We start from the raw sequence: 21,079 nt of genomic DNA on the forward strand, positions 1-21,079 counted from the left end.
GCAGCAACCCAGCAATTGTCCTCCCTGCCAAGGCAAAGGGCTCCTGCTGACCCTCACTCCATCTATGCCCCTGCACTTAGCTATCCCTGCACGTGCAGAAGGCCCGGCACCCCCACGAGCTATATATAAACGTCTGAAACCTCCACCTCGGCCATCTCTTCTGTTCATATTACCACATGTTCTCCAGTCCATTCCATTCCCTTTGGCAAACATAGCTTGAGTTGTCAAAATCACGTATACAAAAACAAAAACCAAACCAAACCAAAAAACCCACATCAATGTTTCTCTTCCTACAATTATGATATTGCTCTCCGGTCAAGTTTCTCGTTTCTCAAGTCTCAAGTCCCTTTCGAGCTGGGGATGACATCCCATGCTGCCACCTGTGCATTCGCAGGCTTACCAGGTTCAGTTCTGGCTCATCCTCTCTGGCCGGGCCATCTGGCAGGCGCTCGGTGGGGTAAACACTGAGGGGTCTTTAATGCCCAGCAGTACATTGAAAAACTGCGTGGACAATATTATGCTGTAACTTTGGGTGAAGGTTTCCTGGACAAGATAACCCTCTTTGACTGTATGAATGCCAATCCAGGTTTCATAGGATCTAGCTGGCTTTCTGTCAGGCCCCTCCTAGACCGTGATCTGCTCCTGGGGCCCCCTATGGAATACTTGTCCTCAGAGGTGGCATTCTGAGGAATGTCTAGAGGGCCCCAGGGGTCTGTCAGGGTGATGTTGGAGCACTGCTTGGTGGCTTGTTCAATCTGAAACATCAATCCATCCTTATAGAACAAAATATATTCAAATAACCTCTTGCAGGGGAATCAGCACCTTTCGCTCATTCAGCACCCATACATGCTGGTTGAGCCCGTCATAGGAGGGCAGGGCATGGTTGCTGCTCTGTGGGTACAGAACCCAGTGGGCCTCCCACTGCTGTGGTGCCTGGCAAGGGCGCAGGGTCCCCGGCACCCCTGGTCCCTGCCCCCAGTGCTGCTGCCCCAGGCCACAGAGGTCACCCAGGCTCAGAGGCCACCCAGCAGCCAGGCACCCAGGGCCCCCTGGGGCACACTTCCTGCCTATTTTTAAAAGACAGCTTGCCTTGGACCCAGAGTCATATGCTTGGAGATAGATGATTTATGAAAGGAAGAAGGAAGTAGAAAGGAGGGAGAGAAGGAGGGAGGGAGGGGGGAAGGAAGGAAGGAAAGAAGGAAAGAAGGGAGGGAGGAGGGGAGAGAGGGGGGAGGAAGGGAGGAAGAGTGGACAGCAGATGGGTGAATGAATGGGTACGTAGATGGGTGGGTGGATGGATGGGTGGGTGGTTGGGTGGTTGGGTGGATGTGTGGATGGGTGGGTGGATGGGTGGATGGATGGATGGACTGATATCCTCTGGCCCTAGAGAAACTCTTTCACTTGTGTGTGCATAGAGAGAGGAATATGAGTTTGTAAATTGCAGGTTTGCTGTAATACAGAAAAGACTGGAAACAATCCAAATGTCCAACAGCAGATGAATGGTTAAACAAACTATGGTATAGCCATTCCATGGAATACTACTCAGCCATAAAAGGGAATAAACTTACAAAGCCAGCACTAACCTGATACCAAAACCAGACAGAAACATATCAAGAAAACTACAGACCAATATCTCTTACGAATATAGATGCAAAAATCTTCAACAAAATACTAGTAAATAGAATTCAGCAATATACAAGAAGGATTATACACCACGACCAAGTGGGATTTATCCCAGGAATGCAAGATTTGTTCAACATAAGAAAATCAATGTAATATACCATATTAATAAAGGACAAAAATCACATGATCTTCTCAACAGATGCAGAAAAAGCATTTGACAAAACTCAATACCCTTTCATGATAAAAACACTCAGCAAACTAGAAGCAGATAAGAACTTCCTCAACCTGATAAAGTGAATCTACAAAAAACCTACAGCTAATATCATACTTAATGATGAAAGACTAAAAACTTTCTCCTGAAGATTAGGAACAAGACAAGGATGTCCCCTCTCACCACTTCCATTCAACAATGTACTAGAGGTTCTAGCCAGAGCAATTAGGTAAGAAAAAGAAAAAGCATCCAGATTGGAAAAAAGAAGTAAAACTGTCAGTATTTGCAGATAACATGATCTTTTACAGAGAAAATCTTAAGGAACCCACAACAAAACCACTTCATATATATGTGTGTGTATGAGCTCAGCAAGGTTGCAGGATACTAGATCATACAAGACTTAATCATATTTCTATACACTAGCAACGAGTAATCCAAAAATGAACTTAAGAAAACAATTCCATTTACGATAGCATAAAAAAAAGAATAAACTACTTAGTAATGCATTTAACAAAAGATGGGTAAGACTTGTACACTTAAAACTATAAAATGCTATTTAAAGAAATTAAATAGGGGTGTCTGGGCTCCTACTGCTTGTGCTCTCTCTCTCTCTCTCGCTCTCAGAAATAAATAAATAAATAAAATATTTTTTAAAAATCCACTTTAAAAAAAAAAACAAATGGTGCTGGGACAACTGGATAGCCACATGCAAAAGAATGAAACTGGACCCCTACTGCACACCATATACAAAAATTAACTAAAAAAAAAAAATCAAAGACAGGAATGTAAGCTAAAACTATTAAACGTCTAGAAAAAAAAAGCATAAATCTTTGTAACTTTGGATTAGGCAATGGCTTCTTAGACAACACGTAATGCATAAACAACCAAAGCAAAAACAAATTGCACTTCATCAAAACTAAAACCTTTTGTGCTTCAAGGGACACAAGAAAGTGAAAGGACAACCCAAAAATAGGAGCAACTATTTTCAAATCACATTATCTGATAAAGGACTAGCATCCAGAATATATAAAGAACTCGTACTGGGATGCCTGGGTGGCTCAGTCGGTTGGGCACCTGCCTTCAGCTCAGGTCATGATGCCAGGGTCCTGGGATCGAGTCCCGCGTTGGGCTCCCTGCTCGGCGGGGAGCCTGCTTCTCCCTCTGCCTGCCTCTCCCCCTGCTTGTGCTCTCTCTGTCTGACAAATATAATCTTTAAAAACAAAAAAAGAACTCGTATTACTCAACAGTATAGACAACCCAGTTAAAAACAGGCAAAGGATTTGAATAGACATTTCTCTAAGGAAGAGATACAGATGGCCAACAAGCACATGAAAAGATGCTCAATGTCAATAATCATTAGGGAAATCAAATCAAAAGCACAACGAGACATTACATCACACCCACTGGGATGACCAGAATCAAAAAGAGGAACAATATCAAGTGTTGGAGAAAATGTGGATAACTCGAAATCCTCATGCAACTGCTGTGGAGAATAATTCTGCAATTCCTCAAAAAGTTAAACAGAGACTTGACAAACGGCCCCACAATTCTGTTCCTAGGTGTATACCCAAGAGGACTGAAAACATATGTCCACATAAAAACCTTAATATGAATGTTCATAGCAGTATTATTCATGACCCCCAAAACATCAGTTCATTGGATGAATGGACAAGCGTAATGTAGAATGTTCATACAGTGAAATATTATTCAGCGATTGAAAGGAATGAAGTAGTTTGATCCATGCTACAATGTGAGCGAACCTTGGAAATTTTGTGCAGTGAAAGAAGCCAGTCACAAAATGCCGCATATTCTGATTCTGTTCATATGAAAAGTCCAGAATAGGCAAATCCATGAGACAGACAGTAGATTGGTGGTTTCCAGGGACTGTGGGGAGACGGATAATAGTATAGGGAATGTCTGCTAAGCTTCTTTTTGGAGTGATGAAAATGTCCTGGAATTAGACAGTGGTGATAGCTGTAAAACCTTATGAACATACTAACCACTGAAACGTACACTTCAAAGGGTGAATTCTGTGGTATGTGAATGACATCTCAATAAAAAAGAACTATTAATACACACGACAATGTGGGTGAGTGTCACAGACATTATGCAGAACAAAAGAAACATAAACGATATGATTCCATGTATATGAAGTTCAAAAGCAAGCTGAAAACCGCTGGTATCGTAAGCTGTTTATGGATACATACATACGTAGTAATGGAATGAAAACACGAGGGAGACAAACACCAAACTCGAGGTAGTGGAAGGAGAGAGGAAAATGGACTTTGTACAAGAACTTCAGCTGGATCTGAATATATTTCTTTTAAAAGTATCTGAAGCAAATAGGGCAAAATATTAACATTTGACCAAGGTGAATGCTTGTTACAGTATCTTTTATACTTTTCTCTTTTTTTTAAAGATTTTATTTATTTATCAGAGAGAGAGAGACAGAGGCAGGCAGAGGGAGAAGCAGGCTCCTTGCTCAGCAAGGAGCCCGAGGTGGGACTCGATCCCAGGACCCTGGGATCATGACCTGAGCCGAAGGCAGATGCTTAACTGACTGAGCCACCCAGGCGTCCCTATACTTTTCTCTTAAAAAAAAAATAAAACAGCTCGGTTCTGAGAAAAACGTGGGACTCCTCAGCCAGGCTTTGGTTGATGTTTCCTCCCTGCGCGATTGAGACCAAGGGGAGTTAGGTTCTGCCTCCGGCCTGGTGGACTCGTCTGGAAGAAGCACAGTTCATATGCCATGGGCTTAGACAAAGCTCTAGAACCTCAGAAGATGCCAGGAAAAAGGGAACCAGTCAGGGAAGCCTTCCAGGAAGAGAGGATGTTGGGGCTGAGCCTCAAATGGAGGCCTGACAGAGGGGACACTTGGCCCGGACACCCCACCCCCACCCCCACCCTCTGGGTCTCTCCCAAAGCCTGGCCTGGCCCTGCTGATTCCCTTATCTGCCCACTCCCAGCTGCCTCCCTGCTGGCTGAACTGTCGCCGCAGACTTCTGGGCCTGTGCCCCCTCCACAGGGATGGGGGGAGGGAATGGGGTGAGCCTGGCCTCAGAGCCTCAGAGCTTCTGGCTCTTGATGGAGCCTGGGTTCTGAGGCCCCCACTCCCCACCCTTTACTTCCCTTCCTAAGGCCTTTCTCTGCTCCGGTTATGAAGAAATAGGCTGAGTCCAGTGGCCAAACTCTTGTCTGAGACACGCCTCCAGCCTGACCTTCCTGAGGAGGACAGATTTCCCTACCTTGCTCCCAATATTGCAACTGTTGTTTCTAATAAAAAATAACAACGAAGAGAGTTACCACTACAGAGCTCAACCTCTATGGCGTGCCAGGCAGGACCCGTGTCAAGTGGCCTTCTCAACAACATTCGCTGTGAGTTCTATGATTGTACCCATCATCCAGGCAAAGAAACTGAGGCTCAGAGGGTGGCCTGCCCGGGAACCACGCAGCAAATCAGTGTCAGAGCTGAGCACAGGCCCTTGGACAGACATCTTCATTTCTCTGAGCCCGCTCCCAGTCTGGAAGATACGGGCAATTATATGCACTTACACCACAAAGACCTGGTGAGAATGGGATAAAATTAGGCAGGGAGAGCACTTAGCACAGGGCCTGGGATGGCTCGGTTAACAGTTGTTATGATGATATTAGTGCTAAAAAAAAAAAAAAGTATTCGTATCAGAATTAGCATTCGTATTAGTACGGTTGTAGATAGAATTAGAAAAATAATGATTAGATTTAGAATTAATATCAGTATTACTAGCACTATTAAGATTAGTATCGGGACGCCTGGGTGGCTCAGTCATTAAGAGTCTGCCTTCGGCTCAGATCATGATCCCAGGGTCCTGGGGTCGAGCCCCGCATCAGGCTCCCTGCTCAGCGGGGAGCCTGCTTCTCCCTCTCCCGCTCCCCCTGCTTGTGTTCCCTCTCCCGCTATGTCTCTCTCTGTCAAATAAATAAATAAAATCTTAAAAAAAAAGATTAGTATCAATATTCGAATTAGGATTAGGAATTAAAATTGGTATGAGTGTCACATTGATTAGCATTACTACTAGAATTAGTAGTGCTAGTAAAAAAAGGGTCAAGTACTATCCCTTGTATATGGTAAGCACTCAGTAAATCAATACGAGTACTTAACGTTTATTGAGATCTCAGATTCAAGCGAGTTAAAATCACTTGACGGATTAAATCTCATTTAGCTGTCCCAATCACCCTATGGAGTAGCCACTATTATTACCCCATCTCTATAGATGAGGAACTGAGGTCCAAGGGGGCTGGTAACTTGCCCAAGGCCACACGGCCCCTCCGTGGTTAGGGCAGGCTATGAATGAGGGGGGGCTGGCTCCAGAGCGGAAGCCCTGAAAACATCGGCCCTTAAGTCATAGGGGTCTTCACCCCCCTTGTTACTTAGGAGGGCTCAGCACGGGACGTGGCACACAGCAGGAGCTCAATAAATGCAGAGTCATAGCCATGCTCTCTTTCCTCCTCAAACCTCCCATTTTGCTTCTGAGGACAACGAGGCCCATGGAGGCAAGAGGAGGATAGCAAGCTCCTTCTGGGGCGGCCGGTGGGGGAGCAGGCCCCACTGACCCAGGGCTCCGTCAGTGCCCTGTGCCCTTGGCAGGTCTCAGTCTCCCCATCTGTAGAATGGGTGGTCAGGAGGGTGCTCCGTCCTGTGGAGTCCTGGGGCCACCACTGGGTGCTCTTACCCCTGCCCTGTGGGGACCCGAGTTGGATGCCTCGTGTGGGCACGTGCGTCCATTGATTTTACACAGAGCCAAGTGCTCAGGACAGGCTTGGCCTGGGGTCTGTGTCAGCATGAAACACCGGTTGCCGTCACTGTTGTTCCTCTCTGGGGGAGGTGGGGCAGGGCAGAAAGGTGGGGACTGAGGTGCAGGAGTCCTGGAGGTCCCTCTCAGCGGTTGAGGGCAGAGCCACAGATTACATGGGTCCACACTGACCCACATGGCCCTGTCCCACCCAATCCAGCACCACCGGCCCAGGGCCTACCCCAGACTGACGCCTGGGGTCTCGTGGACTTCCTCCCAGACTGTGTCCGTGAATCTCTCTGTCTCGGTCTCCCCAGGTTCTCCACCTGTGTCCTTAGCCTCTGTCACTTTCAGGCTCTACCTTTCGCCTTCTGTCCTGTCTCTCATTCTCTTCGCCTCTCTCTGTAGATCTTTAACTGTCGCTGGCTCTCTTGGCGTCTCTCCCTCCTCTCCGTACCCTCTCTCTGCCTCCTTCTAGCTGTGTCCCTTTTTCTCCCCGAGTCTCCCCCTTCCTGTCTCTCTGTCTCTGCTTCTGTCTCTTGCTATCTGCCTCTCTCCCTTCTCTACCCCTTCAGTTCTTCTTCCCTTCCCCAACCCTATCCCACTCCTCAAGGACCCACAGAGAAACCAACCCTGGGTCCCACCTGTTTCCCGCCTCCAAAGCAGCATGGCGGGCAACAAGTTGAAGCCGCTGTCCCTGGGTGCTCCCCCCAGCCCCGCCCCCTGTCCCAAGACAGCCTGTTACCGCGGAGCCAACAGCCACAGTCTCCTCCATCTGATAAGACTTATCTGCTGCCCCAGGGCAGGCCGGAGCTGGCGTAAGCCCCAGTGGGGCACTGAGTGAGTGTGCCCCTGCCTCCCGCCAGCCCTGGCCTGGCCCGGCCTCCCAGCTTGGCCTGGGTCATCAAGATGTCCCATGGGCTCTGGTTCAAATCCCACCGAACCTCTGTGAGCCTCATTCTTCTCGTCTGCAAAATGGGTACAGTAACATCCCTCCTCTCCCTGTTGGCCAGGAAGATTCACGTACATAAGTGCCCAAGCCCGAACCTGACGCAGCACACAGGAGAGACTTTGGAAACACTCACTAAAAAGCCTAGTGGAGTCATAAAACCGTATCTGCTATTTTTATGTTATCTTGGCTTCAGCCCATTTTGTTTGGCTGGACACTGAAGTCCACGGGAGCCCACGTTGAACAGGGTCCAAGAATCCGTGGGGTGGGCAGATGGGGCAGAGGAAGGCCCCCACTGCCCAAGAGGTGCCCCACCAGCAGGGAGCCCGCCCCCTCCCCTGGTCCGCCCCACCCACTGGGGCACCAGCCACTCCCTGGGGAGGAGGGAGGAGGGAGAGGGGAGGGAGGGAGGGAGGGAAGGAGGAAGGGAGCCTCAAAGGCCAAGGCCAGCTAGGACACCCCCTGGGATCACACTGAACTCGCCACATCCCCAAAGCGGCCGAACCCTCTGCACCAACCAGCCCAGGTCAGTCTCAGCCCCCCAAGAGCCCCCAGCAAGGCAAACCCCAGGCCTGCTGTCCCTTACCTCAAGGCTACTCCTCCAGCCTGCTCCAGGCTCCCCAACCCACTGCTGGTCCCCAAAGTGTCTACTGCCCCTGAAGCCCTTCACAACTCCTCCAAACCATCTGTCTTTCCAACCCCCATCTCTGCCCTAAAACCACCCCCCAAAACCGACCTCTTTCTGCCCTGACTTCCATCCTCTCCTTCCAAGATATCTGTTCCCCTGATGGCTTAACTCCGCTCCCCATACCCCATTCCTGCCCCCTACAACATGCCTTTCTCCCCCAAATCCTAGCTCTGCCCCGAATCTGGCTTTCACTCACCTGGAATTACTTCTGTCTCTGAGTTTTCCCAAAAACTCACTTTTGCTCCCCTATGTCTATTTCTGCTCCCCAAGCCCTTGCCTGCTCCCCATCCTGATTTCTGCTCCAAATTCTCCAGTCCCCTAAACCCTGGCTTCATCCTCTTATCTTCGTCTGGGCCTCTCAAAGCCCCAATTTGTTCTCTGTGACTTCTCTCTGAGCCCCCCAAACCTCCCCCAGCCCCTTGCCCACACACCAAAATGCCTGTCACTCTAAACACCAAGTCTACTACCCCAAGTCTGTCTACCACATGAATCCTCCTCACGCCTGCCTTCCCTAAACCCCATCTCAGCCCCCAAATGTGTCTCTGGCCCCCCGGATCCCCTCTGGCCTCAAATCTTTCTCCACCCCAACTCCATCTCGGTTCTCAAACTCCTCTTCTGCTCCCATAATCCATCTTTATCAGACACATTCCTGCCTGTCCAAACCCATCTCTGACCCCTAAACCCCATCTCTGCTCCAGCAAAACCCACGGAACCCTCAAACTTGTCCACGACCCTCAGAATCCATCTCTGACCCCCGAACTACATCCCCAGCTTCTCCACGTTCTCTCTGGCTCCCAAACTTCACCTCAGATCCCCAATCTTGTGTTCTGCTTTTCCAACCTATTTCTGATCCCAAAACGTGACCTTTCAAATTTGTCTCTGCTCCTCAAACCCCGTATCTGCTCTCCCCAAACTCTACAGCTATACCCCCAACCCCTCCCTGACTCCTCCACCCCATCTGACCCTCAAATTCCACCTCAAAGCCTCCCAAGACTCATCTGCCCCCAGACCCCATCTCTGCTCCCTTCAGTCCCAAGAGACCCTCCCTTGAGGGCTGGGACAGGGATGTTACCTGGGGTGAGGGGCTGGGCCTTGGGAGAGTTGAGGGTGCCGGCCTGCTGCTGCTGCCCGTTAGGGCGGCACTTACTCTAGTGGGGCAGCTGATAAGGAGCTTTCATATCCCCCAGCCTCGAGATAAACTTTATCTCTGTCCGGAGAGTGATAACTGGGGCTGGGGGGGCTGGGCCCCTGCCATAGGAGGGGTGGGCAGCCCTGGACCCGCCAAGGTGCTAGGCGCAAGGATGTGGGGCAGTGGGACTGAAGGGAGATCATTGGGGGGGAGGGGGGAGGTGAGGATGAGGGGGGATAAAGGAACAGTGGTGACAGAGACAAAAAGAACAAGAGACAGAGAAGGAAGAGAGAAACAGAGAGAGGGGGAGAAAAAGAGACAGAGACAAAGAGCAAGGGACAGACAGGAAGAAAAAGAAAGGAGAAACAGAGGGCCACCTGGGTGGCTCAGTTGTTAGGTGTCTGCCTTCGGCTCAGGTCATGGTCCCAGGGTCCTGGGATCGAGCCCCGTGTCGGGCTCCCTGCTCGGCGGGAAGCCTGCTTCTCCCTCTCCCACTCCCCCTTTTTGCGTTCCCTCTTTCGCTGTTGTCTCTCTCTGTCAAATAAATAAATAAAATATTAAAAAAAAAAGAAAGGAGAAACAGAGAGATAGCAGGAAAGTGAAAGAGACCCAGGAACAGAAAGAGAGCAAGACACGAATACAGAAAGAGAGAGCCTCACAGATAGAAAGAATCGTGGAGAGACACAGAGGAAAAGAGATGGAAATAGAGGAGGAGGCAAGACACCCACTCCGGGGAGAGTCAGAGGAGATCCTGGGGCCTGGATGAGGCTGGTGAGAGACACAGCCATGGGCTCCTCTCTTTGCCCACACAACCCCCAACCCTGAGCCCAACCTTCAGCGTGTTCACACAGTGGGTCACGTAGGCTGGGGCTGTGAAGATGGCCTTCTACTCTATCTCTGTTACTCCATCCCAAGGACAGGGAAACTGAGGCCTTCAGATTCATAGGGCAAGTCAGGGGCAAGGGTAGGTTTTCTGGCTCCTCACCCGGGCTGTGTGTAGTGGGGTATGGGCAAGGATGTGGGACTAGTAAGACAGACATGGAAATAAAGCCAGAGGGCAGAAAGAGAGAGGGAGAGAGAGAGAGAAGAGACAAACAAGCCGAAAGAGACTGAGTGGGAGAGATGTAGAGACATTCAGAGACATGACTGGAGAGGGAGGGAGAAGTGAATCAGAAAGAGGTGAAAGACACGGAGATAAAGATGGAGAGAGACAACCAGAGACAGAGACATGGAAAGCCGGAGAAAGGAAAGGGAAAAATTAGGCACTCATTAAAGCAGAGAAAGAGAGGGGCACCTGGGTGGCTCAGTCGGTTAAGTGTCTGCCTTCGGCTCGGGTCATGGTCCCAGGGTCCTGGGATTAAGCCCCGCATCAGGCTCCCTGCTCAGCGGGGAGCCTGCTTCCCCCTCTCCTGCCTGCCGCTCTGCCTACTTGTGCTCTCCCTCTATCTTTCTGTCAAATAAGTTAAAAAAAAAAAAAGCAGAGAAAGAGAGAGGACAAGACATATCATGGTAGCATAGAAAGATGGGACAGAAATATCGAGGGCCAGGCTGGGCAGGAGAGAGTGTCACGAGGAGAGAGACGCGGGGACATAGATACACACACAGGGAAAGCCAGAGACAAAGAGGCAAAGACGAAGCTGCCACCTCACAGGTCTTAGCTGGGCCCCTGTCACCACCTCCTATCTGGCAGATGGGGAAACTGAGGCCTGGGGCTGGCTGGAACTGAAGGAACCTGAAAGCAGAACTATGGTAGGCCTCCCCAGGGCAGACCTGTCCCCCTCCTCAGAGGAAGCCAGTAGCCTTGGGGTGATTTCAAAAGTTGGGCGGGGATGGCAGAGATAAGCCGTGGGGGGTACTGACCCCCCCCATGGAGCAGGGAGGAACTGAGGGGGCCCTCTGTCTGCAGACCCAACGGAGGTGGGGGGAGGGAGGAGTCAAGCCGGAAACCATGGGTTTCTGAGAAAGTTAAAATATGCAACAGATAGGGATGAAGTTGGGGAGCACAAGAGGGTAAACCCCAAGGTCCCAGGGGTGACAAGTGGCTCAAGGGACTCTAGCTCTGCACCCCAGCCCATCCCACCCAGGCTCCTCTAGAGGGAGAGAAGAGGAGGAAGAGGGGGAGAAAATGAGGAGAGGAGAAAGTGATGAGCAGAAAGGGAGGGAGAGGAGAAGGATAAAGGAAAAGGAGGGGAGGAGAGGGGGAAGGGGGACAGGCAGGAGGGAAAGAGAAAATGAGGAGGGGAGGAGATGTAGAAAGGGGAAAGGAGGAAGAGGTGGCTGACTTAAAGAGGAGGGAGAGGAGGAGGTGAATAGGTGGAGGTAGAGAAGAGAAGGAGGACTGGGGGAAGAGAGAATGAGGGGATGAGGGGCCGGAGAGGAGGGAGAAGAAGGAGTGGGAAGAGGAGCAAGGGGGGGGAAGAGGAGAGGGGAAAGAAGGGGAGTTGTGGGAGGAGGGAAAAGAAGAGATGGGAGGAGGGTGAGAGAAGAAAGGGAAGCAGAAGGAGAGAAGAGGGAATAGAAGGAAGGAGGGGATGATGGAGGGGAAGACAGGGAGAAATCAGGGGAGGAAAAGAGGGCTATGAAGACTGAGGGAATGGAGTTGGAGAAGGAGAAAGGAGGGGAGGGGTGGCGTGGGAGGGGAGGAGGAGTTTGGAGTCTGAGGACCTCTCCCTTCCTCACAGGTCCCACCCGAGGCCCCATGGAGTTCCCTGGCCTAGGGGCCCTGGGGACCTCAGAGCCCCTGCCCCAGTTTGTGGACCCGGCTTTGGTATCCTCGCCACCAGAGTCGGGGGTCTTCTTCCCCTCTGGGCCAGAGGGCTTGGATGCAGCAGCCTCCTCCACGGCCCCCAGCACCGCCACGGCTGCAGCTGCGGCTCTGGCCTACTACAGGGATGCCGAGGCCTACAGGCACTCCCCAGGTAACCCCTTTCGGTGGCTGTCTTAGCACGGGCTGCCATGGTGACCCTTAGCTAGGGCAGAATCCCACCAAGAGGTCACCTTGAACATGGCCACTTCCCCCAGTTGAGCCCAGACCTGGGAATGCCAATGCTCCCCGTCTGCCATCTTGGGGTAGCCATATTGGAAAGCAACATCGGAAGTGGGTGGTGGTGGCCCTAGTTGTCAAGGGACCCATGGGGCTCCGAACCCCAACGGGCATCCTCAAAGCCCCTTTGGAAACGGGTGGAGGTTACCGCAGCTGCCAGAGTGACCGGTGGGGCTCGGGACCCAGGAGTTACCCGACGGCCAGCAGCTGTTCCGGTAGCCTGTGGGAAGACTGGAGACTTGGCTGCTCCCTTGGAGCTGTGGGGCAGCACTGCGCCCTGAAGGCGGGATGGCTTTAGACTGATCCCTCCTTCCTTCCCATACCCCCCTCCCTAATAAGTCTTTCAGGTGTACCCACTGCTCAACTGTATGGAGGGGATCCCAGGGGGCTCACCCTACGCCGGCTGGACCTACGGCAAGACAGGGCTCTATCCTGCCTCGACTGTGTGCCCCACCCGCGAGGACTCCCCTCCCCAGGCCCCGGAAGACCCCGATGGGAAAGGCGGCAGCAGCTTCCTGGAGACCTTAAAGACAGAGAGGCTAAGTCCAGACCTCTTGACGCTGGGGCCTGCGCTGCCTTCATCCATCCCTGTCCCCAGCAGTGCCTACGGGGGTCCTGACTTTTCCAGTACCTTCTTTTCTCCCACTGGGAGCCCCCTCAATCCAGCGGCCTATTCCTCCCCCAAGCTTCGTGGGACACTGCCCTTGCCCCCCTGTGGTGAGGTCCCCAAAAAGGGACGGGGAGGCTGAAGGTGGGGGGGCGTCCAAGGCCAAGCTGGGCTGAGCCTGGGCTCCCCCATCCCCTCTGTCCGCCCCATCAGAGGCCAGGGAGTGTGTGAACTGCGGAGCAACAGCCACTCCCCTGTGGCGGCGGGACAGGACAGGCCACTACCTATGCAATGCCTGCGGCCTCTATCACAAGATGAATGGCCAGAACAGGCCCCTCATCCGGCCTAAGAAGCGCCTGGTAAGACCCCAGGCCCGCCTCCCCTGCCCCAGGAACTGCTGTTCTCGGCCCGTACAGGGACCCCGGTCTCCCGCTCCACGAGAACCCATACACCCCCCCCGCCCATCCCTTCCCCAGCCATGCGGGCACCCAGCTTTGCATAGGAATGCCTATCCTCAACCTACCTTCATAGGCTACATGCGGGAACCCCGTCCTGTCCCTGCGCAGCAGTGTTTTCCTCCTTGGCTTCACACGGGACTCACCTTAGGACACCCTGAACCACCGGGGCCTGGCGCCCTCCCCTAGATGTGTAGATTTCATTGGCCTAGGGTGCTGCCTGGGCCTCAGGATCGTCTTCGACTCCCTGAGTGATTCCAATGTATGGTCAAAGTTGGGAATCACTGGTGGAGTCCCACCCCCAATACCAAAATCCCCTATCCCGGCCAGGAGGCCCTGCCCCATACAGAACCCACAGTCATCGTCCTGTGAGTCCATCTGTTCTTACCCTGCACGGGAAGCCCTGCCTTCAACCTGACCCTGACCTCTCGGGTCCTCCACCCACCCCCCAGTGGGCTGATCATCACGTTCTCTCTCCCCCCAGATTGTCAGCAAACGGGCGGGTACCCAGTGTACCAACTGCCAGACAACCACCACGACGCTATGGCGGAGAAATGCCAGTGGGGACCCTGTGTGCAATGCCTGTGGCCTCTACTACAAGCTACACCAGGTCTGTCCTGGCCCGTTCCCCCGCCAGCCTCCCCCCTCCTCCTGTCGTCCCACTGCCCTCCTCCCCTGCTCCTGTTCTGCCCCCACCTCTGCTTCCCCTCATAACCCTCCCTTTTCTCCCCCACCTTTTCTGCCCCTCCTTCCTTCTCTATTCCCCTCCTCCTTGGCCCTCATCCCTCCCTCCTCCTTTTCCTTCATCTCTTCACACCCTTCCACGACCTCCTGCCCCTCCTCCCTCCTCCATCTCCTTCCTCCTCCTTCCCAGCCATCCACTAACTTCCATCCCCCTGCCCCGAAACCTGAGGCAGCTCCATCAGCCTCAGAGGCTTACCCAAGCTCAGGGCCTCACAACCTTGGGATTCCTTAGGACAATCCCCGCGCCATATCAGGGTCACGCTCCCCTAGTCCCTGAAGCAATTCTCTATGCTTAAAGAGGTGGGATGGAGATGGCCTCCCTGGTCAAGACACAGAGGCAAAGATCTGGAGTTGGGAAACACTCACGGCCTCCCTTTTGGCAGGTGAACCGACCACTGACTATGCGGAAGGATGGTATCCAGACTCGAAACCGCAAAGCGTCTGGAAAAGGGAAAAAGAAACGAGGGTCAAGTCTGGGAGGTACAGGAGCAGCTGAAGGACCGGCTGGTGGCTTCATGGTGGTGGCCGGGGGCAGCGGGAGTGGGAATTGTGGGGAGGTGGCCTCCGGCTTGACGTTGGGCCCACCTAGTGCTGCCCATCTCTACCAAGGCCTGGGCCCCGTGGTGCTGTCAGGGCCCGTGAGTCACCTCATGCCTTTCCCGGGACCCCTGTTGGGTTCCCCCGCAGGCTCCTTCCCCGCGGGTCCCGTTCCTCCCACCACCACCACCACTGTGGTGGCTCCACTGAGTTCCTGAGAGCACAGAGCACGGTCTCGGGGCAGCAGTAGGGTCCCTCTCCTATGTAGCCCGCGGTCAGTACAACCCAACCCTCTGGGCCCCAGCCATCCCCTGGCCTGGCCCTTCAAAGCTTTTGTAAAATAAAACCACCAAAGTCCTAAGAGCGGAGGTGTGAGTCTGTGTGGGACTGAATCAAGAACAACGGGAGGGAGGCTGCATGTCTGGGCGTCTCTGAGGACGGTGTCTGGCTGCAGCGTATGGCCACGGGAAGCTGAGGCCGCCTATGTGACCCTTCACGATTGTGGGGTGTGACGTGCGATTGTGAACAGTGTTCGTGAAGCTGCATGTGACAGCCTCCGGGTGGCCTGAGACGGCGTGGGTCGCCACACACCACGGGGTGAGATACAGCGTGTGACCGAGGGGGTGAGGTTTTCCAAGACAGGGTGCGTGACACCAGGCGACAGCAGGAGCAGACGCTTCTGGAATGTTGAATGCAGGCTGTGTGTAGGGGCGTGTGGAGGCTATAACAGCGGGACCGCGGGGGTCTGCACGTCCGGGGAGCTCTGGGGGTTGGGTAACGGCAGCATTTCTCTGCAAGTCTACGCATGTGGGAGCACAGATCACGTGGTGTGTGCCAGGCCACAGTGTCTCTGAGTGGCTGACAGCCATGAGCAGCTCTGTGTGTACTTGTTCATGCAAAGTATCAACATGCAGAGTTTCAGTTGGGCCTCCATTAGGGACCCCTTCCAGAGGACACAAGACATGTGCGGGACAGGAAAGGGGGGGGGCTGGAATGGGAGCCATCAAGAAGGTCAGAATGGCCAGTGCGGGACCACGGGGGTTGTCCGGGGGGCCTTCCCTGTCAGTCATCTCTTATCTCTCTTGGCCCAGCTCGGCCTGCAGCTCTGTGGGAAATGGTAGAGGAGAGGGGAAGATTAGGAGGACAAAATAGCTTCTGGGGGTGATATTTAGACCCCGTAGGTGGGGGAGCTCTTCCCCATAAGGCCAACTCCCTCACCAATGCACCTACTCACCTGGGCCCACTTCTCCGCCCCAGAGGGGTATCTGTTCTTCCAAATTGGAAAACCCTTACGTAGGAGCCTGTGTGGAGTCAAGTGACAGAGAGGTTAAGTGGCTCGCTGGAGGCCACACAGCAGGATACAGGGGGAAAAGCCAGGCTCTGTGGCTTAGCGTCCATACTACCCAGCAGCTCCTGATAGCAAACAGCCCCATTTGCTGAGTGTTTACTGTGGGCTGGGCAATGGCTGGGAAGCTTCAGTTGCTTTGGTTCATGAACACCTGAAAAAAAAAAAAACACTCCAAGAAAAGGAAAGTATACTATGCACTTTACATTTTCATTTTACTAAGGAAAAAGTAAGGCTCAGAACTGGCATTACTTGCCCTGACCACCCTGAGTTTAAGGAGTGGATTTTGGATGCCACTTCCCCCCACGTGAGTCTTGCTCACACTTAACTGGGCTGCCTCTCTCTCGCTCTCTCTCTCGCTCTCATCACTCACTCAATCCATTCACATCTGAATTTGCTTTTGGGCTGTTTCTCTTTATGGCTTTCCCCCAGAGCCCCAGAGATGAGGACCGTGGGCCCTCAGATCCTGAACATAGTAGGGGTAAGCAGATGTCCTCAAGGACAGCTCTCCTTCAGCTACTCACCATGCTGGCCCGCTGCAGAATCACGGCAGTCCACGCTCATTACAGGGATTGTCCAGAACTTCCCTGGTCTTTGTAAAAGCCTCCTGCCTGCCTGGCCACCCCATAGAACCCCAGCCCTCTCACCCTATAGGAGCCCCTGTCCGCATCTTGAGCAGAAACCCCTCTCAGAACCTGTGCTGGACATGTGCCTGGCCCTACCTTGCTCAGGAGCCCCAGCCCTTGCCTCCCAGAACAGCTGCCCTCGCCTGACACTCTAAGGGAACCCTTTCTCTAATTAGTAACAGGACACCCATGCTGACCCTGGACAGGAGTATCAGCCCTCACCTTGCATTGGAAGAAGCCCTGTCCAGCCCTGGCACAGGAACCTCGGACTTAGTCCAGTTAGGAATCTGTGAGCTCACACTGTAAGGAAGCCCTTGTGCCACCTCTTTAGAAACACCTGTTCTAGGGCATCTGGGTGGCTCAGTCGGTTAAGCTGCTGCCTTTGGCTCAGGTCATGATCCCAGGGTCCTGGGATAGAACCCCACGTTGGGCTCCCTGCTCAGCGGGGAGTCTGCTTCTCCCTCTCCCTCTGCCCCTCTGCCTCAGATCCTGAACATAGTAGGGGTAAGCAGATGTCCTCAAGGACATCTTGTGCTCTCTCTCTCTCTCAAATAAATAAATAAAATCTTAAAAAAAGAGAAACACCTGTCCTGAGCCTCTTCACTAGTCTCAATCTCTCTATAGAAATCCTGCCTTGACCTTGGACAGGACACTTCTGTCTTCACACTGTACTGGAGCTCAGCCCTCCAGATAGCATTTTAGAAACACTTCTGTCACAATAAAATCTAGTTCTGAACCACTGACCTAGCTCTCTCTACAGAAACTCCATCCTCAACCTCTTCAGGAACTCCAATTGAATATAGAAGCTCTTGCCTCCATTGTTGACAATGACCCCTGATGTCACTCTGCACAACAATCCCTGATCTCACACCCTAACCTGTAGAGTCCACAAGAACCCATGATCCAACTCTTTTTTTAAAAAAAGATTTTGAGAGAGAGAGAGAGAGGAGAGAGCACGAGTGAGTGCAGGGGGTGGGGTGGAGGGGGCAGGGGAAGAGGAAGAGAATCTTAAGCAGACTCCCTGCTGAGCACGAAGCCCAATGCAGGGCTCCATCCTAGGACCCTGAGATCACAACCTAAGCCGAAACCAAGAGTCTGACGCTTAACCAACTGCGCCAGCCAGGCACGCCGCTCCCCCCCCCCCGCCCCGCCGCCCCTGTAATCCAACTCTTAACACCAACCTCAGTCTTGAACTTACAACCCTTTCCTAAAAAAAAAAAAAAAAGAAGGAAAAAAGAAAAACCTTTCCTGACCCTGTGGCAGGGATGCCTGTCCTGATCCTTTACTTTAAGCCTAGACCTCATCTTATACAGGTACCTACGGCCTCACCTGGCACAGGACCCCCTACGCAGACACTGTACAGGGCTTCCTCTCTTTACCATGTGTTAGCTCCACAGCCCTGACCCCCTACAGGAAGCCTTGCCTACAACTGTACTGGAACCCTCTGACTGGACTCTCCATAGAAAACCTTTTCCTCTCAACAGAAATCCTTAACTCCACTCACAGGAATTTCTGGCCTGATCCTTTATAGGAACTCCTAACCTTGCTTTCTGGAAACATTCTCTTGACCCTGAACAGGATGTCCTGATGTAACTGTCTGACAGCCCTGGCCCCAGCCTTGTCCCAGAAGCCCCACCCTCACACTGTACAGGAACCATTATTCTGACTGTGGATAGTGGCTGCCACATTGGACAGAACAGCTCTGTGGGGTCTATAGAATCCTGTAGCAGGCAGGGCTACAGGCTCTTCAAACCTGTGTTCTCCTAAGCTCACTCACTTTTCTGACCTCCTTCACAGTGAGATGTGGACATGTGACAGAGTTCTGACCAATGGAGTATGGGCAAAGTGATATACACCACTTCCAAGCCTGGTCCATAAAAATCTCTCAAGGAATCCTTCACTCTCTCTCTTTTCCCATCTACCAGCTCAATAGTGAGAACTCCAAGGATTCAGAGGGGAGCAGAGCCACGAAATGCAAGTTGCCTGGGTTCCTGAATGATCAGTAATAAATATACACATTGGACTTTATATGAGTAAGAAATAAACACTTATTTGTTAATCCTCTAAAATTCTGGGTTTGTTACAGCAGCTAGCATAATTTAGCCCAACTGGGACGCTTGGGTGGCTCAGTTGGTTAAGCATCTGCCTTTGGCTCAGGTCATGATCCCAGAATGCCAGGATCGAGCCCCACGTCGGGCTCCCTGCTCAGCGGGGAGTCTGCTTCTCCCTCTGCCTCTCACGCTGCTCGTGCTCTCTCAAAGAAATAAAATCTTCAAAAAAATTTAGCCCAGGGGCACCTGGGTGGCTTAGTCGTTAAGCGTCTGACTCTTGATTTCTGCTCAGGTCATGATCTCAGGGTCTGGGGATCGAGCCCCACATCAGGCTCCATACTCCGCATGGAGTCTGCTGGTCCCTTTCCCTCTGCTCTTTCCCCTGCTCTCTCTCTTTCAAATAAATAAATAAATAAGATCTTTAAAAAAATTTAGCCCGATTAGTAACAATTTGATTGAATCTAGACATGAACACCTGTTCCTACTGTCTACATTAACATAGCTCTGAACCTGTACAGAAACACCTGTGCTGACCCTGAACCGGACCACCTGATCTCTTCATAGGAAACTCTCTCTTTTTCTTTTAAAGATTTTATTTATTTATTTGACAGAGAGAGACACAGCGAGAGAGGGAACACAAGCAGGGGGAGTGGGAGAGGGAGAAGCAGGCTTCTCGCCGAGCAGGGAGCCCGATGCGGGGCTCGATCCCAGGACCCTGGGATCATGACCTGAGCCGAAGGCAGACACCCAACGACTGAGCCACCCAGGCGCCCCTCCATAGGAAACTCTTAATGCAGTCTAAGGAGCCTCATCCTGAACTTGTATGGGAACTCCTAGTCTGGAGCTCTCCAGAAACAACCGTCTTGTCCTGTATAGAAATCCCTGTTTGGTTCAGGAAAGGAATAAAACTATAGAAACTACAGGAATCCCTGTCCTCACTCTGTCCAGGAACACTGGTTGACCCTGTAAACACCAGAAGTGACGTGACCCTGTCCATGAATCCCAGTCCTCACACAAAGGGAATACCTCTCTTCAGGAAGCATAGAAACTCTGCACTCATCCTGTAAAAGAATCCCAGCCAGATAAAGGAAACCAAAGACTGACATTCTACAGCAGGATCAGAAAGCTACAGCCTTCAGGCCAAAGCCAGACTTCAGCTGGTCTCTTCATTTTTTTTTTTTTTTTAAAGATTTTTATTTCTTTATTTGACAGAGAGAGAGAGCACAAGCAGGGGGAGTGGCAGGCAGAGGCAGAGAGAGAAGCAGGCTCCCCGCAGAGCAAGGGAAGCCCGATGTGGGACTCGATCCCAGGACCCCAGGATCATGACCTGAGCCGAAGGCAGTCACTTAACCAACTGAGCCACCCAGGCGCCCCTGGTCTCTTCATTTTTAAAAAAGATTTTATTTATTTATTTGACAGAGAGAAAGCGAGAGCACAAGCAGGGGGAGCAGCAGAGGGAGAGGGAAAAGCAGGCTCTCCACTGAGCAGGGAGCCCGATGCAGGGCTCAATCCCAGGACCCTGGGATCACCACCCAAGCGGAAGGCAGACGCTTAACTGACTGAGCCACCCAGCTGCCCTGCCGGCTCTTCATTTTTAAAGGAAAAGAAAGAATATGCCACAGAGACCATTATGTGGCCTGCAAAGCCTAAAATATTTACTATCTGGCCCTTTATAGACAAGTTTACTGACCTCTGCTCTTCAGGAATCTGTCTTCTGATTATACAGAAAAATGGGCCATGGGTCTTAAAGGGCTCCCTTCTCTATTACTCTGCAGGCATCACAACCCCAGAATGTTCCTCAGTCTGTATCACATTTTCTTTGGTGCACATGAAGGTTTAAAGGTCTTAAGACTTGATCCTCTTCCACTGGGACCAAAAAAAAAAAATGTCCTGGTAGGAAAAGAGTGGAAGGAAAGAGAAGGGTGGAACTGGGGTTTTCAAAAGGGTCATAGGGCCAGGCTACTGGGCAGTGGGGCTGTCAATCTGTTTGTTAGTCAGCGATGCTGAACCCCAGACCGCTTATCTCTTCAGCCCCAGCCTACAGCCCGGTAGGAAATGGTGAAGAATGAGCGAGGGAGATTAGGAGGGCAAACTGGCCTCCTGTGAGGCTGATATTTAGACATCGAGACAAGGCGAGTGAGGGAGTTGGAGGGGCACACGGGTGCAACTCCCCCTACTTCCCAGGCACATGCTTTCTATTACAGTTTGGGGGCAGAGGTTACCCAGGGAAGGGGGTTGGAGGGAGAACTGCTGTCCAAGAAAAACTCCCCTCCTTGAGTCCACTCCAGCCCTAGGGACTATT

The 21,079-nt window shown here is 52.1% G+C and overlaps 1 protein-coding gene and 1 pseudogene across 1 annotated transcript; one reads left to right on the top strand and one right to left on the bottom strand.

Annotated features, from left to right (window-relative positions):
- Positions 1-232: 232 nt before the first annotated feature.
- On the bottom strand, positions 233-7,378 carry LOC116646040 (annotated as a pseudogene).
- A 4,689-nt stretch (positions 7,379-12,067) lies between these two features.
- GATA1 (GATA binding protein 1) lies at positions 12,068-15,100 on the top strand. Its single transcript, XM_032426799.1, has 5 exons — positions 12,068-12,287; positions 12,752-13,129; positions 13,233-13,378; positions 13,959-14,084; positions 14,602-15,100. Exons 1-5 carry the CDS (start codon positions 12,068-12,070, stop codon positions 14,971-14,973), a joined length of 1,242 nt encoding a protein of 413 aa, XP_032282690.1. The 3' UTR covers positions 14,974-15,100.
- Positions 15,101-21,079: the final 5,979 nt, after the last annotated feature.

Source organism: Phoca vitulina, unplaced genomic scaffold (genome assembly GCF_004348235.1).
Source record: "Phoca vitulina isolate PV1807 unplaced genomic scaffold, GSC_HSeal_1.0 scaffold35, whole genome shotgun sequence".
In the NCBI taxonomy this organism is placed as follows: domain Eukaryota; kingdom Metazoa; phylum Chordata; class Mammalia; order Carnivora; family Phocidae; genus Phoca; species Phoca vitulina.

Coding starts and splice junctions, on each gene's coding strand:
- GATA1 (XM_032426799.1), top strand. CDS start 12,068: ATGGAGTTCCCTGGCCTAGGGGCCCTGGGGACCTCAGAGCCCCTGCCC. Junction 13,130..13,232: donor ACTGCCCTTGCCCCCCTGTG/GTGAGGTCCCCA, acceptor CCGCCCCATCAG/AGGCCAGGGAGTGTGTGAAC. Junction 13,379..13,958: donor TCCGGCCTAAGAAGCGCCTG/GTAAGACCCCAG, acceptor CTCTCCCCCCAG/ATTGTCAGCAAACGGGCGGG.